The sequence below is a fragment of the Heterocephalus glaber genome, unplaced genomic scaffold, assembly GCF_053883595.1.
Source record: "Heterocephalus glaber isolate CG9 unplaced genomic scaffold, H.glaber_assembly_v1.0 deba00001452, whole genome shotgun sequence".
Classification (NCBI taxonomy): Eukaryota; Metazoa; Chordata; class Mammalia; order Rodentia; family Bathyergidae; genus Heterocephalus; species Heterocephalus glaber.
The window spans coordinates 4,676,734-4,694,121 of NW_028258302.1; the positions used below are offsets into that span (position 1 = coordinate 4,676,734).

At 39.0% G+C, this 17,388-nt stretch overlaps 1 protein-coding gene across 33 annotated transcripts in view; it reads right to left on the minus strand.

Annotated features, from left to right (window-relative positions):
• The window catches only part of Macf1 (microtubule actin crosslinking factor 1), a 354,064-nt gene that overhangs the window by 106,670 nt on the left and 230,006 nt on the right, over positions 1 to 17,388 (minus strand). For all 33 annotated transcript variants that reach the window (XM_087215006.1, XM_087215007.1, XM_087215005.1 and 30 more), the window contains 9 exons: positions 17,146 to 17,370; positions 13,850 to 14,368; positions 12,683 to 12,859; positions 12,290 to 12,413; positions 10,766 to 10,974; positions 10,014 to 10,331; positions 5,275 to 5,441; positions 3,906 to 4,062; positions 689 to 806 (listed from right to left, as the gene is read on the minus strand). In XM_087215006.1, the coding sequence (XP_087071132.1) occupies positions 689 to 806; positions 3,906 to 4,062; positions 5,275 to 5,441; positions 10,014 to 10,331; positions 10,766 to 10,974; positions 12,290 to 12,413; positions 12,683 to 12,859; positions 13,850 to 14,368; positions 17,146 to 17,370 (2,014 nt within the window). The remainder of the gene's footprint in view (positions 1 to 688; positions 807 to 3,905; positions 4,063 to 5,274; positions 5,442 to 10,013; positions 10,332 to 10,765; positions 10,975 to 12,289; positions 12,414 to 12,682; positions 12,860 to 13,849; positions 14,369 to 17,145; positions 17,371 to 17,388) is intronic.

Sequence of the window (17,388 nt, forward strand, 5' to 3'; positions counted from 1 at the left end):
CAGGAAAAAAGAAAGTCAACTTTTCCTTAAGTATTTAAGTGACTACAAAAGTATAATATCATAGTCTGCTAATAAAACCTATGGATGGGCCAGGGATTTAGCTCAGTGGTTCCGCTGCCTGTCTCTCAAGTACAAGGTCCTGAGTTCAATCCCTGGTACCAAAAAACCCCCAAAAAACCAAAAAACTTATGGTTTCCGATTAACAACTAGCAAGTGACTGTGAAATCATATCAGATTTTGCCTGAAAGATTTAACTTACAGCCAAAAATTATTCTCACATCTGGGCACAATCCTTGTGTCTGATTTGAAGAACTGCACCAGTCTCTGTTGTACCAATGCTGACTCTCAACACCTAGCTTTCCCTTAGATCTCACACTCATATGCACCCAAGGCTGACCCAAGACTAAAGATGATGCATATCTATCCTGTTCACACATCAAAGTGTCACAAGATGAAAATCCTATTTTAAACTCTTCTCTGTTCATTTGACAGTTCTAACTGGGCCAAATGGACCAAATGGAACAATGTTGTGTAGCAAACAGGAAAAGAGATCAGGCTGAGAGGAAGACTGCTTTGTGGCCCCCGTTTTTATAGCCAAGCTTGATTTTGACTTTAAATAAAAAGGCATCTCCCAAGGCCAAAAGCAAAGAGTGACATTTATCCGCTACATTTTGAAGAGCCTACTCACCTGTCTTGGCTGGGGAATCAGGTGCTGTGATCTCCGTGATGAGATTTTCTAAAGACGTGCCTTTGTGATTGATTTCTTCTACTAGTGTTCCTTTACTTGTCCAGTCATCTAGGAGACCCTGTTTTAAAGGACAAAATAGCTAAATTTAACACCTGGGGGACTTTTCCTCATAAGGAGGACAACTGTTCTATATAAATTACCCAAAGTTTTGACAAGCATTTAAGAGACCATGCTCTATATTTAGCCACTGTGTAATCCTGATATAGCCAGTCAAGGAATGAAAGAACAGAACCTAAAATTTTTAGGATATTTTGATCATTTGTTCATTCATCACTTATTTCTTTTTGTAGGTGGTAGTGGCAACTGAACCCAGGGCCTCACATGTGCTAGGTAAGTGCTCTGCCACTGAGCTACAGCTCCAGCTCTTTCTACTCTTTTATTTTGAGGAGAGGGATTTACTGACTTGCCCCGACTAAGCTCAAATTTGCAAGTCTCCTGCCCTCAACCTCTCAAGTGGCTGGATTACAGGTGTGCAAGGGCATACCTGGCCTCTCATTTACTACAGATCAGGCATTATGTCAAGCACTGGGATACAAGATAGGATTATGACAGTTTGTAGAACCAAGTGGTCAGATTACCAATTGCATTATAATATGATAAATGTTATTACAAAAATATGGTGAACTTTTTTTTTCTTTCTTTTTGGTACCAGGGATTGAACTTGGGAACCTTGTACTTCCAAGGCAGGTGGTGGACCCACCTTTGACACAAATACACAATGTAAAGCATAAGAAAATCAAACATACACACAAGTATATTAAGTCTGACTGTACTGTACTTCTGTACACTATCACACTGTACAGTAAGCATACAGCAGCACAACTGTGACAAGTGACAGACACATGAGCCACTTCCAAGATTTGTTCACATCTATGATGTTTGTAATGCAAGATCAGTTCATATCTGCAAGTTCACAACTCGAATGTTCATTAAATCAGGGACTTACTGTAATCACTCTTGATTCTTAAGGGCCAGTCTCAAAATTATATATGGACTTGAAGGAAATACATCTGTTGGACACCATGTGAACAACTATTATTAAGTTGTGAGCATGTGGAATTATTAGGTTGCTTTGAAGGTGTTTTTGGAGGGGTGGGACCTTGAAGTACCACAAAAAACTTCATGAAACACTAAGGGCAGCCTCTATAATTGCATGAGCCAATCTTTATAACATGTGTGTACGTATATATAAATATTAATGCAAATATGTATTCCAAAATGTATAGAGAGAGCCCCCCAAAAAATGTATTCATACTTCAGGAAAAGAAAAAATAATAAATGTCTAGAAGCTAATGATCCACTACAAGCACCTCTTATAATTGTAGAGGTCAAAGGCAACTTGTACTAATCTCATGATGTCTTAATAAATTTAATATTTAAAAAAATTATTTATTTCTTTTAATACAAAGCTTTGGCATTAGCAATTTTATGAAAAAATAAAATGTACTAAAAATAAACGCTTGTGTGGCATGATTGGTAAAGGATGCACAAAAATAGGTTCTTTTTTCGTCAAGGCAATCAGTCAGAAAGCAGTTTTTTCTTCTTCAAAACCATACTACCTCATTGGCATTCAATAAATTTAATATTAAGGGCCGGGGATTTAGCTCAGTGGTTCCGCTGCCTGCCTCACAAGCGCAAGGTCCTGAGTTTGATCCCTGGTACCCAAAAAAAAAAAATTTAACATTAAAATATTGATATAAGCTTTTCTTTTCCTGGAGTGTGTATACATTTTTTTGGCAGGCTCTGTATATATTCTACTGATCTGTTTTTCTGGAGAACCTTGATTAACACAGATGTGATTGAAATTCATTAATGAGTTCCAACATAATTATCAATTTATTTCATTTAACATGTATTAGACTGTTGAACCAATTTAACCCTGTCAAAAATAAAAACCCACAAAAAATGAAAAGCAATAAACACTAAGGGCAGTGTAAAGCAAGAAAGTTGGGAACCTCTTTCTTAGGGAATTGTAACAATAAATGTGCCTGGCACTTGCTTTGTGACAATAAATAAACTCTTCTTTTATCTGCTCAAGATAAAGCCTGCTTTTCTGAGAAAATAAAGACAAATACATAAGTGTTCATTAGAGGCAGATGTGGCTTATTTCAACAAAAAAGAAAAGATGTCACAGGTACAGGCAGAGGGTGGTTGACTGTGAATCAAAGATGATAAAAAAAGAGTTCTGCAGGGGATGAGAGGAAGACTAACTGCATTCTTGAAGGTATCTTCCAACCATGTTATTCTGATTTCTTTAGTAGCCACAGTATTGCTAGTTCTTTTCTCCTTAATTTTCTGATGATATGTCTGGTTACTTGATCAAGGATATTTGGTTTAATGCTCAAGTACACAATAAGAGTGTAAGCTTCTTAAAGACTGGACTTCGACCGTTCTTATTTATTTATTTACTTACTTACTTATTTTGGGGGGGTTTATTTTTTGGTACTGGGGATCAAAGACCATTCTTTTTTTCTTTTCTTTTCTTTTTTTTTTTTTGGTACCAGGGATCGAACTTGGGACCTTGTGCTTTCAAGGCAGGTGGGGGAACCACTGAGCTAAATCCCCACCCCAAGACCATTCTTTTTTAATGATGTCTTTTCCATTACCCATCACAGCATGAAAGGCATTCAATAAATAGCTGAAACTTCATAGATTTTCTTCCCAGATGATTTTATTTTATTTATTTTTTTGATACAGGGTCTCTATGTAGTTTTGGCTGGTCTTGAACTCACTATATAGTCCATGCTGGCCTGGACCTTGTAACAGTCCTCCTGCCTCAGCCTCCTGAGTGCTGGGATTACAGGCATGTGCCATCATGTCTGGCTTGATTTTGATTTTTAAATAGATGTTGTAGTGCTCAGTGCTGGGTAGAGAGGGCTAGGTGGGAATCACATGAAGAGAATGGAGAAATTTCTAATGCAAATGGGTATCTGGGATTCTTCTTTTTTTTTTGGTACCGGGGATCGAACTCAGGACTTGGTGCTTGCCAGGCAGGTGCAACATCACTGAGCTAAATCCCTGGCCATCTTGGATTTCTTCTTTTTTTTCCTTCATCTTGGATTTCTTATACTACCTCTACTCAGTAGCTGGAGATGAATTGGTACAAGCTTCCAAACTACTGTTTACCCAGAATACTGGAGCACTTTTGTTTACCTACCTTCAGGTGCTCAATCTGCTTTTCCAGCTCTTTAGCACTCATGAAAGTCTCTGAGGGTGGAATATTTCCTTCAGTTTCTCTCAGCCATTTTTGGAAAGTCCGAATCAGCTTCCGGAACTCATTTAACTGCTCCTGGCAAGATGATGCATCTTTCCCTCTGTCAACAAAGAAGTTTTGTTACTTGTTAGATTAAGTTTTGTAAAATCAATCTGAGGTGGAACTAGGTTCATTCTGGGACTTCAGGCATTGGTTTCCTAATAGGGCCCTTCCTTCCCATAATCTGTTCCATAGCAAGTTCGGCTGAACAACCACATATAATGTAGGAGAAGCATCAAACTCAGGAATCTGTTGCCCTTGTTTGGACATTTCTGGAGAAAGGAGTCTTCAATCTTACTCTAGGCTAAAGTGAAAGGGAGAAAAACTAAAGGGAGCCTGCTATTTAGGTACTATGATACAATGGAAAGAATGCATGCTTTGGATCTCAATTCCAGCTCTGCTACATTTTAGGTATTTGACTCTTTCAAGTCCTAACTCAGATGCTGAATCTGAGGCTCAGAGAAGTTAGGTGGTTAGCCCTATGGTAAAGCATATCCAAGAGTAAAATAAATCGAGGAGAAAGTTTGAAAATGGCCATGTCTGTCAGTCAGATGTTAACTCACAGATTTTGGTTCACTAAACGGCAAGAAAAACAAGCCTTAGTGGCCTTTGTCTTCAAACTCTCTACTTAATAACCTGCTGCTAAGTGTTGGTTTGAGTGACTGTTTTCCTCTAGCTATTAAGGCAGCCATCTGCTAAATTAAGATTTTATTTATGGCAAACCAAGATAAAATCTTATTCATACTCAAACTCAGGTGAGGTTTTTTTTAATGGGAAATCACATATTCCCTGGTGTGTCTTGAAAGAAAAATTTGTACTATTCTAAAACAGCAATTAAAGTGATCTGAACAAGCAAGTGGAATGCAAATATATCCCCTAATTATGTCCAGCAAGTCTCCTCTAATTTTTGTTTATTTCAAATTCTGCCACAATCCTACTTGCTGCCCTAAATTTGTTCTATTTCTTCAGAAAACCTGGGCTTTTGGCCAGAAAGGGTAGAAGGAACTCAGCTCCATTACTGAGAAGGAATTCACTGGTTAGCAACACAAAAACTACTAAATATCAAATGGATTGGGTAACTTTGGGTAAAAGCGGCATCTTTCCCTACCCCAGACTCAGGGCTTCAAGTACATTAGGCTCCCATGACAGTAGCAGAATTATGGATGCCTCCTTTATGAGGAAGAAAAAGATTATTCATCCTAAAGTAAGAACCTCCCTCCCCCGCTCCAAAACACCAATTCCTTAACAATGACCAAAACAGGTGAAAACTCACCTTTCTTGAACTGTCTTCTGAAGCTCTGTGAAGTCCTTTTTGAGATTCTGTACCTTGTTCTGGTGTTGGGACAAGTCCAGTGCAAAGCCACAAGAGCCCAGTGCAGTGACCAGATGCTCAAGAGTATCTAGGTTCTCCTGTTGGTCTTCCATTTCCAAAGTGAGCTCCTGTCCAGTAAGCAAAGAAATATATTAAATCATCTAATTCTTATAAATAAATATATTCAAGAAGATGACAGATACTCAGAAGCCTGGGGAAAATTCTCCCTAATCTGTAGAAAAAACCAGAGCAAACAAGAAAAGAGGCACACTTGCTAGGTTAACTCTTAGATCAAAATAATAAAATTGCTCTCCTCCAAACGAATGGAGGATAGCTAGGAATTACAAGAAGTCTTGTCTTCTTTTAAAAAATGTGTGAAGACTTGAGAGGCAACATGACAGGTTGAAAAGAACGAAAGTTTAGGAGTCAAACAGATCTGAGAATCAATCATGACTGTGTCACCTAACTAACTTGTGATTTTTTTCCAGCCATAGGGATTGAAGCCGGGGCTGTTGCATATCCCTGCCTCCCTTGTTTTATATTTTATTTTGAGATACGGTTTCATTAAGTTGCCAAGGCTGGGCTGGAATTTGTGATCCTCTGGCCTCACAGTATGCTGGAATTACAGGTATGTGCCCAGCTAGCCTGTGGTCTGAAGTCACTAAACTCTAAGGTTCTACAGTCTCTTCTGTAAAACAGAGAAACATATTATGCCCATTATTAACACTCTACTAAAGACATTAGCCAATGCAGATAAGGGAAAACCAAAGGAGTGATGAAAAGATATTTGCAGATTAAATGAAAGTATACTTGTAAAAAACCTAAAAGAATCAATTCAATAAGGTAGTAGGGTATAAAAATTACATAAAAATCAAGAATAAAAACTTCTCTTACAACAAAAAAGGCTCAATCTTAAGTCATCAAGTAACAAGAAAACACAAAATCTAAACATTAAAACACTTCTGAAAGACACAAAAGCAGACTTGAATGAGTGGAAAGACACCCATAAATACATACGCATGAATAAATATATATGTGTGTGTATATATTATATATATTATATATATATTATATATATAATATATATATGAATAAATACATTCAGTGTGACTCAGACAAAAATATCAGAGTTTTTCTCTCTAGAAATAATAAAGCTTAAGCTTACATGGAAAAATAAATGTACAACTATAGTTATGAAAAATCCTGAAAGTAAAAAAATTGAGGAGGGCTAGCAGCCCTACTAGATACTAACACAATAAGAAAGTCTCTGTAATTAAAAGTAGTATGCTATGGCACATGAACAGACATATCAGTGAAACAGAATAGAAAATCTACACGTACTCAGCATACAGAGCTTGCCTAAGCATGCATGATGCACTGGGTTCAATCCCCAGCACTGACCAAAAAAAAAAAAAAAAATCCAGAAGTAGTTTCAAATACATACAGAAATACTATATATGATAAAGATGGCTTTTCAATTCTAGAGAAAAGATAAGTGTTATGGCTTGCATCTAGATGTCCCTGCAAAACTTCATGTGCTCATAAGTGAGGCTTTGGGGAAGTACTGGGTCATGAGTGTGTGATAACGAGATTAGTGGCCTGATTGGTTTAATACAGATTGGTTTAGCATTGGTAGCTGAATGGATTTAATGAAAACAGATGCCCCATTCTGAGTGTGAGTGGCACCAAACAATAGGCTTATAGCTCTGATGATATCTAAATGGAAATATAAAGGAATATAAAAGGAAAGAAGAAAGGGTGTCTCACTGCTGCTGCTGCATCCTAACTCTTGCCTGCCATGCTATGGACTATTTCTCCTCTGCCATGCTGCTTTGCCTTGGAGCCAGCTGACTATGGAATGAAACCTCTACAAACAGCTAAAATCAACCTTTTCTCCTTTAGCTTGTGGGTATCAGGTATTTTGTCCCAGCAATGAGAAAGTAACCAAGATAGAGTTTTTAATAAGTTGTACTGGGAACAACTAGATAGATCTTGGAAAAAGATACAGAAATAAAAAAATCCATACTTGGATATGTTTTACCTATTATACTAGCAAAATTTCATATAAATGATTTTTTCTTTTTGAGACGGGTCCTGCTATGTAGTTTTAGTCTTGAACTCACTATATAGCCCCAACTGGCCTTGAACAGTGATTCTCCTGCCTCAGCCTCCTGAGTGTTGAGACTACAGGTGTATACCACCATGCCTGGCTATACTAGCAAAATTTCAAAAGCTTGATAACATATTATCAGATAGACTGTAAGAGAAACAGACACACATTCACAGACACTGCTAGTGGGGGATACAAAATGGTACAATCCCAAAGAATAGAAACTTGGTGTATTTAATAAAACACACAGATACTGTGTGCAAGGTTGTGTGGTACTGGGGACTGAACTCAGGGCCTTCACACTGAGTTGCATTCCAAGCCTTTGATTTATTTTGAGAGAGCATCATGTTAAATTGCCCAGGTTAGGCTTGAACTTGTGATCTGCCTCAGTATCCCAGAGTGCTGGGATTATAGGTGTATAGCCATTATACCCAGCTATGTTTATTTTTTGATGCAACAATTCCACTCTAGAAATTTATTCATAAAATATGCTTTCAGTAATATGGTGGAAAATGTACATAGTTTAATGAATTGTATAACAGCATAGTTTTGGTTTTTGTTGTTGTTTTGAGATAAGGTCTCACTATGTAGTCCACATTGGCCTTGAACTGACTATGTAGCGCAGGCTAGCCTTGAACTCATGGCGATTCTCCTAACTCAGCCTCCTGAGTGCTGGAATTACAGGCCTGTGCCACCACACCCAGCCTAGAACAATTTTGGAAACAACTACTGGAATCCCCACATGTGTAAGAGTCTCATTGAATAAACTATGATTTATCTGCACAGTAAGGGTATGTATTTTAAAAAATTAGTATCTCCACAATTGATATTTAATGATTTCCAGGAAATTTAGGTATAAGGACAAAGTGCAAAAGATCCTACAGTATGCCCTACTTTTTTGTAAGAAAGAATGAGAAGAAAGCATGTTCATTAAAAAAAAAAAAGGAAAAAAACCCCTATAATTCATTAGTATCAGGGTAAGTGAAAACGGGATAGGAAACAGAAAGGAAAATGACTTTTAAGCTGTATTAATGGTTCATATATTTAAAAATAAAATTGTACCAATAAAGACAAAAATCTTCACTTCTGTTTAGTATGCTGTTGGTAGAAATATTAGTGTGATTCCAAAATTCTTTTTTATTTATTATAGGATAAAGGCAGTATATTAGAATTGTTTGGAACTAGGATTCTCCCTATAGGGAAGAATATACAAAAGATGAAAAGATCCCTCTGGTGTTTAGTTGGTATTAGATTATCAGTGTGATCTCATGATATAAAACATATGGCCAGATATTAGCTAACATTATCCAGTAAAAGGACTCAGGAGAAATAACATGCCAGTAGTTCATCCAGTGTCCAGATTTTGGTCTGTAAATTGTATTCCCCACCAAAAGTTGGACTTCTTAGAAAAAAATTATTGATTTCAGGTATGGGACAAGGACATTACAAAGTGAACCTGAACTATTTTTTTTTTTTTTTTACTGATCTTTTATTTGGTTTTCTGGAGATAGTGTCTCACTATGTAGTTTAGGGTAGAATTGAACTCACTATGTAGCCAAGGCTGGTCTCGAACTCATAGCAATCCTCTTGCCTCAGCCTCCCAAGTGCTGGGACTGTAAGTGTGCACCACCACACCCAGCTTCTGAACTATCTTATTTTAGAAGAATGTAAGAAAGAAGTTGTATGTTGATAAGGACATGTCAAAAAGACATAAAGGTTCTCACTGACCAAATTTCGGGAAACTTTTCCCCATTATACGATGACATAAGTGCTCATAATGATACCATCTCTCTTTTATGTTTCTATAAAGATAAATAAAACAATTGGTGAATCTAGGTAAAAAGTATACTAATATTTATCAGACCATTCCTTCTACTTCTTTGTAACTTTGAAAATATTCAAAACAAAGTCCTCTAAATTTAGGAAACCAAACAAAATAATGAGATACCACTTTGAAACAGAAAAAAGCTTGGCTGAAAGCCCCAAGGCAGTGACATAGGATATAGGAACACTGAGGTACTACAGGTCGGAATGTGAGCTGGCACAACCTCAAAAAGAGCTCAGACTAGCCACTACTTAGTCAAATTAAGTAAATGCATATGCTATGACCCAGCACCTCTTCTCTTGGGTATTTATTTTGGTTAGCTGTTAATACTTTTCATTAAATATTTCTACCTCTGCACCTTCTAGGTACGCGGTAGGATTACATTTCCCAACCCCCTGAAAAAGTTAAGTGTGGGCATGTGAAACTTGCTTTGACTAATGAAATATAAATGCCTATGCTGTGCTCCCCTCCCCCTGCAACAGTAAACAGGAACGCTTAAGTCAGAGTGAAATCTGTCAACATGTATCTGTGAGTGGCTACAGTGAGCTGTGTATGCATGCTAATTTGGGTTGAACATGTAGTATGACTCAAAATTAATCCAGGCTGTTTTTTTTTAAAAACAAACCTAGTTTACAAGATGCCTGTGGTAATTCTCCATGATGGTGCAGGTAAAGCTTCCAATATCTGACTGGTACTGCACACACTCAGTAAATGTTGGTCTCTCCCCTTTATTCTGCAAACACAGCAAATACTGTATATCCTTACCTGGATCTGTTGGGAGAAATGTGCAATATCCTGATCTGGCTGATTCCCAGAAGCCAACATCCGACTTTTGTTTTCCATAAACTGCTGCAGCTTGTCAGAGAGCTGTTCAAACATCTCTGCCTGGGGCAGGAGCTTCTTTAAGGTACTCTCCTTCTCCTGCTGCTGTAGTCGGAGCTGTTCAAAGCGCTGGCTCACCTCCACCAGTTTGCCCTGTAGCACTGCCGCTGTGGTGCTGTCTGCTGTCTCCATGAACTGGGTCACCATCTCACAGGTGGCCTCCAAGCTGCTCTTTTGTCTAGCAATGTCCTGCTTCAATTTCTGTTATTGGGAACAAATCTGTCAGCTTTTGGCTCACTTATTCCAGGATACCTGAGCTACAAATTAATAATCTTTAATAACTACCACATTCTCCTTTCCAAAGAAGGGCTGGAGAATTGCAACAGAGCCTGCAGAATGCTACATGTCTTACCCCTTAGTTCTCCACCCATTCCACTATCTTTGTCATCACCATTTTCCTCAGTTTAAATAGTGGTTTGGGGGGAGAAGGAAACTGAGGAGAAATATCTACATATTCTACCACTGAGCTATACCTTAATAACAGAAATATGTTTACATGGATTAGTCCTCATCTCTAAATCTTATTAGAACATTCATAGGCATGAGTTCTCCTCCTGCTACTTTTTCAAAGCTATATAATTCATGACTCATGGCAAACACATCCTCTGTGCTAACTCTTGAGACACAGGTCTTACCATATTATTGGCCAGGGCTTCTTGGACGACGCCTGATGACAGTGATGTCACCTGCTCCCCTTCCAGGTTTTGTTCAACTTCCCTGATGGATTGCAGCAGGCTCTCTAGGCTTTCCTGGACGCTCTGCGACTGAGCAATCGCCTTCTGTAGCAGAGCAGAACGCTCAGCCAGACTGCAGGAAAGGCTCTGGAAATGGCTGAGTATGGAATCTGGAAAATCAAGGATGTGAGAAGAGTAAGAGTAAATATTATTTTTGGTTTTTACTTTTAAAAACTAATGTGTTTAAAATGTACAAATTAATTGTAATAATAATTGACAGCAACACAAACAGAAGGACTATGCTTGAGGTGCATTAATATTAGAGCCAAATTTAACAAGCATTAGTCATTTAGCATCTACTAAGAGTAAGAAATTGTGCTAATGTGGAAGACTAAAGATAATGGGATAAAAGAGCTTCAAGCAAAAAAAGAGAAAAAAGAAAAAAATAATTAAGGCTTTGGTCTCTGCCCTCTACAAACCTAAGATTCTAAAGCAGAGCATGGGCAGAGGATGGCAATACTAACTAGCCATAAAAATAAAATTGTAAGTGTTTCATTGGTAACAGAAGTACGTCCTAAAGAAACTCAGAAGGAAGAATTACTATGTTTTATTTTTTTCTTTTGAGGGATGAGGATGGTGGTTAGGATTTTATAAAGGAAATAACCTCTCAGGTATAACTCTTTGTCTTCTGGACAAGTCTGACACACACACATATAGTATAAAAATAATGTTTTAAAATATACAAATACATTATGAAATGGCTAAATCAAGTTATTTAACATATGCATTACCTTACATACTTATCACTTTTTGTGGTGAGAACACTTAAAATCTACTCTCTTAGCAAATTCCATGCATATAATATACTATTATTAACTATAGTCACTGCGATGTACCCTCAGGTATATACCCTCAGGTATATCTCGAAGCATGAACAAGATTTCATCATGCATGGTATGCATGAAATGTTAGCAGCTAAGCAACAGGAAAAACTTCACAAGGAATGTAATACATAAATGACTGGTTTACTTGGGAAATAAAGGAAGCAGGGTGTGGCTAGAAGGTAGATGTCTGGGAAAAATGGCTGAAGCCACACTGTAAATGTCTTTCAACAGTGTAAAAACAAAGTTAATTGGAGGATGAGCTATTTGATAAAAGTCTATGGCAAGGCTGGGGATTTAGCTCAATGGTTCCACCGCCTGCCTCGAAAGCGCAAAGACCCAGTTTGATCCCGGTTTCACAAAAAAAAAAAAAACAAAGAAAAGTCTATGGCTACTCATGGCTGTAACCTCAACTCCTAACTGAGCACTCAGATGCATGTATGACATAATGTATTACGTCAGTGGTGGCGAACCTATGGCATATGTGCTACAATGGGCTATTAATATTGAATGCTCTAAAAAGTTTGTCATCATTATGCTACCTTGTAGAAGAGAGGCTAATTTGAGGAATTAAGGGAACAATGTTGCTGTCCCTACTTAATACCTGTAGTTTCTTGAATATGCTTAGGGTCCAGGGCTGGCTCCCCTTCAATTTCCATAAAGTCACGAGCTACTTTTTGGAGCTTTTCTATAGGAACTTGGTGTTCAGCCAGTTCCTCTTGCAACTTCTGCTTGTCCATGAAAAAAGACAAAAGAACATCTAAGTGAGCAATTAAAGCCAATTCTGGTAAGTTAGAACTATTAAGCAGTTTTGTAAATATTTCTCAGTTTATTAACAACCCTATAAATATTAGAATAAAGTGTTTAGGGATCAGATATTCTCCAAAGCATCCCAACCACCACCTTTAATCTATACAAGTACTGGCTTTTCTTTGGGATACTCAGAGCCATGTGATCCAAGGCTTTGATGCTATGATCATAGTCTGTTCAGGCTTACCTTTGTCATTGTGAATTGCTGTTGCAGGACTCCAGGATCAGAAGCAACAGTATCTGAGAGGAGCTTCTCCACATTACCCTCACAAGTCTGTATCCAGGACTGTAGGCTGTCAGCACTGCTCTGGAATTGCTGATATTGGCCTAGTAGCATGTTTAGGTGAGAGCCCAATCGTGTACACTGTGCAGAGAAAGAAAAGCAGACCTGAAATGTTAGGCCAAAGGTAGTAGCTTCCTGAGTAGAGTGCAGAGAAAGAAGCCTAGGAGCGGGAATACATCTCAGTGGTAGAGCACTTGCCTGGCATGGGTTCAGTTCCCAGTACTGCAAAACGACAACCAAAAAAAGAAAAAAGAAAACAAAAAGCCTGGTTGCTACAGAAACTCACTGTAACTTGTCACAAATGTAGTGCCAGGCACCTTGGGTAGATGGGTAGCCTCAGTTCCTAACCCCAAGAGGGGTCCTCATAGTTTGTTCCCCACTATTTCTCTCACCCTTATTTTATACCCAGGAAGACTTTACATGTTGTATGACAAGCTGTCAAAGAAATCCACATCAGGTTGCAGGCAAAGTTAGGGACAAAAGTTACAAAAAGTGTTCCTTTTGGGGGATTAGAGATGTTGGCAGAAAGTATGACGGGTAAGAATCTACTAGATTCTAATTTTAGGAGGGAGAAGGAATTCTCTGGATAGGGAAGAAAATAAGGATGACTGTGTAGTTAAAGTTTTCCTGCATTATGTCTCCTGGGACAAGACAATACTGGTCAGAATACAGGACAGAAAGCATCTCCACCCTAACCACTGGTGTGAGACATACTCCCAATATCAGCAGAATCAGGTGTTAGCCCATTAGGCTACACATTCTGCATTTTTTGCATAGTTTATGAAAACCCACTGCCTGTGGTCTATATACAGTTTACCCACTGTGTTCTAGGGTTCTTATTCTGAGCCCCATTATTGTTACCCTGGAGGCTGACAGGATCTCCTCTATTTTTTTCCCCCCCTCAATACTAGGAACTGTACTGAGCTAGCCCCTTAAAAAAAATTTTTTTTTTGAGACAGGTCTCAGTAAGTCACTAAGCTGCCCAGACTGGCCTTGAACCTGTGATCCCCTTGCCTCAGTCCCCTAGAGTGCTGGGATTATAGGTGTGCACCACCACACCCAGTGTCTTACCTTTGAGTGGAGAGCAGTGTATCTTTCTGTTGCATCCTTCAGCTTCTCTTTCACTAAGTCTCTAGTTGTTGATGGTTCTTTGCTTTCCTCAGAGCTGTTTTCTGCATCCAAGACTTTCTGCCCGGAGATAGTCACAAATCTTAGGTCTCCTTTGTGGGAAATGACATCCTCTGAGAAGCTTCCCTGCTGATTTAGTAAGGAAGGTAGTGCTTCAGGGCCAATGCCTCCCTTATGCATGTTCTCTAGCTCTTTCTCAGACTGTTCCAGCCAGCTTTCAAACTCTCTGTGGTCCTCCAGGAATTTCTGCAGCTCATCCCGCAGTGTCTGCACCCGCTTCAGGTCTGTCTCGGACTGTGCCAAGGAAGCTGCATATTGCTCCTTAAGATCTCCTAGCTTCTCCTGCAGCTTCTGTTGATCCTCAGGTGTGAGATTGTGGCCATGCTGCTCCAGGAAGGCCTGAGCTGATTGGGTGGCCAGAATGAAATTTTGCTGCTGGGACAGCAATTCTTGGTGATGGGCCTGGTGAATAAACCCCCCCGACCAAAACAAAGGGAAGTCAGTAAGGAAACTTGAATAATTCGGTAATGCCTACAGCTACAGGTGAAGAGAGGTCTCTGTCTCTACTTCAACAAGACACCATAGATGAAATGAGATACACGAATACCAAAAAGATGTTATATGTCTTGAATAAAGACATACAGATAGTCATGGGTCAGAAATGTGGCCAGAACCTGACTCTCTTCACTAGACCCAAGTCTATGAGAATGTATAAATGGCCAACCAATAATGGAAGGGTTGAGTAACTAGATAAGCCATATGTATGACAATATAAAAATGCAAATACTTAGCTGTGAAATGTCACTTACATGTTCATGAAGACTTCCTACTAGGAAAGGCCTTGAAAAGTTAATTCATTAAATAGAGTATATTTCTGGATGTTATAGGTAATTTGCACTCTTTATTTTTATTGTTGTAGTGGTTTTTGTAAGCTTTATTTTTTTATAATGCTGGGGATTGAACCCACATCCTCACACATGCTAAGCAAGTGCTCTGCCACTGGGCTACACCCCTGGCTTTGCACTTTTTTATTTGAATGTGCTATGCCTATGGACATACATGTGTACCCTTTTTTTTATTCTAGTGTATAGCTGTGGGGTTTTGTTTTGAAACATGTTCTTCCAGAGCCTAACAAAAGACAGTAGGAGCTCAGTCAGTGTTCCTGACTGTGTATTTATATGCAAGTACCTAAAGCAGGACTGAGCCTAATTTTCTTTACAATACTATTTAGTTAGCTTCAGCAACCTGACAGCCTCAGTGTCTTACATCATCTAAGCAAAGTTAGATATTTTCCTTGAACTACTCAAGAGCGGTATGACAGCTCTGTCTGTATCACACCCACATGTCTCAGGTTCCAACCCATCACCCAGGAGTAAGTGGTTTCCTTCCTGGGCTGGAGATGCTACTTAGTTAGGCAGACTAGTCAGCAAGAGGTGTTAGGAGTCTCTATGACAGCAGAACTATCTCTGTTCTGTAGTGTAAGACTACCAGGGCTTTGGGAAACACTGCAGTGGATCTTCTGAGTACAGAAGTAGTAAGCAAGAGGCAGGATTTCTATTAATACAAAATAAAGCAATGAACCATACAGGCCTCTCAACAATATTCCTGGTAAGCCAAATTACAAAGATGTCACTATGAAAATATGTGATCCATGTATTTTGCAAGTGTCCTAAATACATAATCTTCTTTCAATCACTTAATATATTATGCCTATACATGCCAGTCAATGTTCTAAGAGATGGTTTGTCTTACTGGTTCCCTGGTTTATTTCCAATGTCTGGCATGTAGTTGGCACTCAGTATTTAGTGAGTGAATGCATAAACAGGTAGAGATAAATGGCAAGAAAGAAATGGTTTCTGCTTTCAATTCTAGTGTCCAGAAGGCAATATAGACCCAAAAAGAACAAACAAACAAAAACACCAAAAAAACAAGCCAAGAAAAACCAACCCAGAATGAGAAACACTACAATGTAAGAAGGATACACTAACTTTGGGGAACAGTAAAGAGTGCTTCCTAGAGGAAGTAATCTAAGCTGAGATCTGAAGCACAGCAACAAATTAGCTAAAACAGGTGCCTTTCCTTAGTTTCTTTCTTTTCTGTTTGGTTTTTTGAGAGAGTCTCGGTGTGTAGTTCAGGCTGGCCTCAAGCTCACTATGTAGCCCAGGCTGGCCTTGAACTCATGACAGTCCTCCTGCCTCAGCCTCTTGAGTGCTGGGATTACTGATGTGTGCCACCACACCTGGATTTTCTTATTTTCTATACCAGAGATACAAGAAGATTCCAAGAGCATGTAAAGGGCCAGGAGAATGAGAACACAGTATAGTCAACCAACTGAAAGGTATCCGTAGCTAGAGACTCAAGTGTGAAGGAAGGGAGAGATGAGGCCATATGAGGGAGAGAGGCAGTAAACCATGTTTTAACCAGAGGAATTTCAAACCATGTTAAAAAGTTTGGAATTAATTTGAGGGTAACAGAATCGTTGAAAGGGTTGAGCAGGGATATAATATTTTAGAAAGATCATTTAGTAGCATAGGGAATGGATTGGAGGGTAAAAACCAAGAGGCAAGAAAACCAGTAGAAGTTACAAAAATAATAAAGTGAAAGCTGACATTAGGTAAACCACAATATTTCAATAGTGATGAAGTAGTCTGGATAACTCTAAAAGAGATACAGGAAGCATGGGATTTGATGAAAAGATTCAATATAGAATAGTGAGGGAAAGAGGAATTTAGGGTGATGTCTAGTTCAGGCAATTAAGTAGGAAGATAGGAGAACACATTTAATTAGGGAGGGAGGTATAACAGGAAGTAAAAATTCCATTTTCTGGTTAAGGTGCTTGTGGCTCCAGATTACAAAGAAGCAGATGAATTTGTAAACTGTTTTAAAGCTCAGGACTGGCATCAGGGCTGAAGAGAAATCTGTACATGGAATTAATTAGTGCAACTGGTAACTGAAGTGTTGTGTGAGTGGATGAGACTACCCAAGGAAAGTACATTCTGAAAGATGAAAAGGATGGAAGCCTAACGGTACCTCAAAAACCAGCCAGAGGAAAAGAAGGGTGATGGAAACTAAGGGAGAAAGTATTTCAAGAGGAATAGCCAATAATCTCAAAGCCACTGAAACATCAAAGAAGACAAAACAGAGTACTTCTCACTGGATTTAGGGGAAAGGAAGTTGTGGTAACTTGCCCAGGGTGGAGGAGATTCCCCTAGCATAGCAAGGACAAGTTGACACCTCACCTTCATCTTCTCACACTGCCTGTCCAGGTTCTCCGGGGCATGGTTCACCCCCATGTGGCCATCAGTGGTATCCACAGCTCCTTTCATAAGGCTGGCTCCAGAGAGCGGCTCCATTCCTGGAAGGCTGGTCTGTGGCTGTCCACCAGATGAGCCCATGGAAGTCACCCAATTCAAGAGAGAGTCAATCTTACTCTTGTTCTCTGCCAGTTCCTTTGCTGCTTTACTCTGAAAGCCATAGAGGTA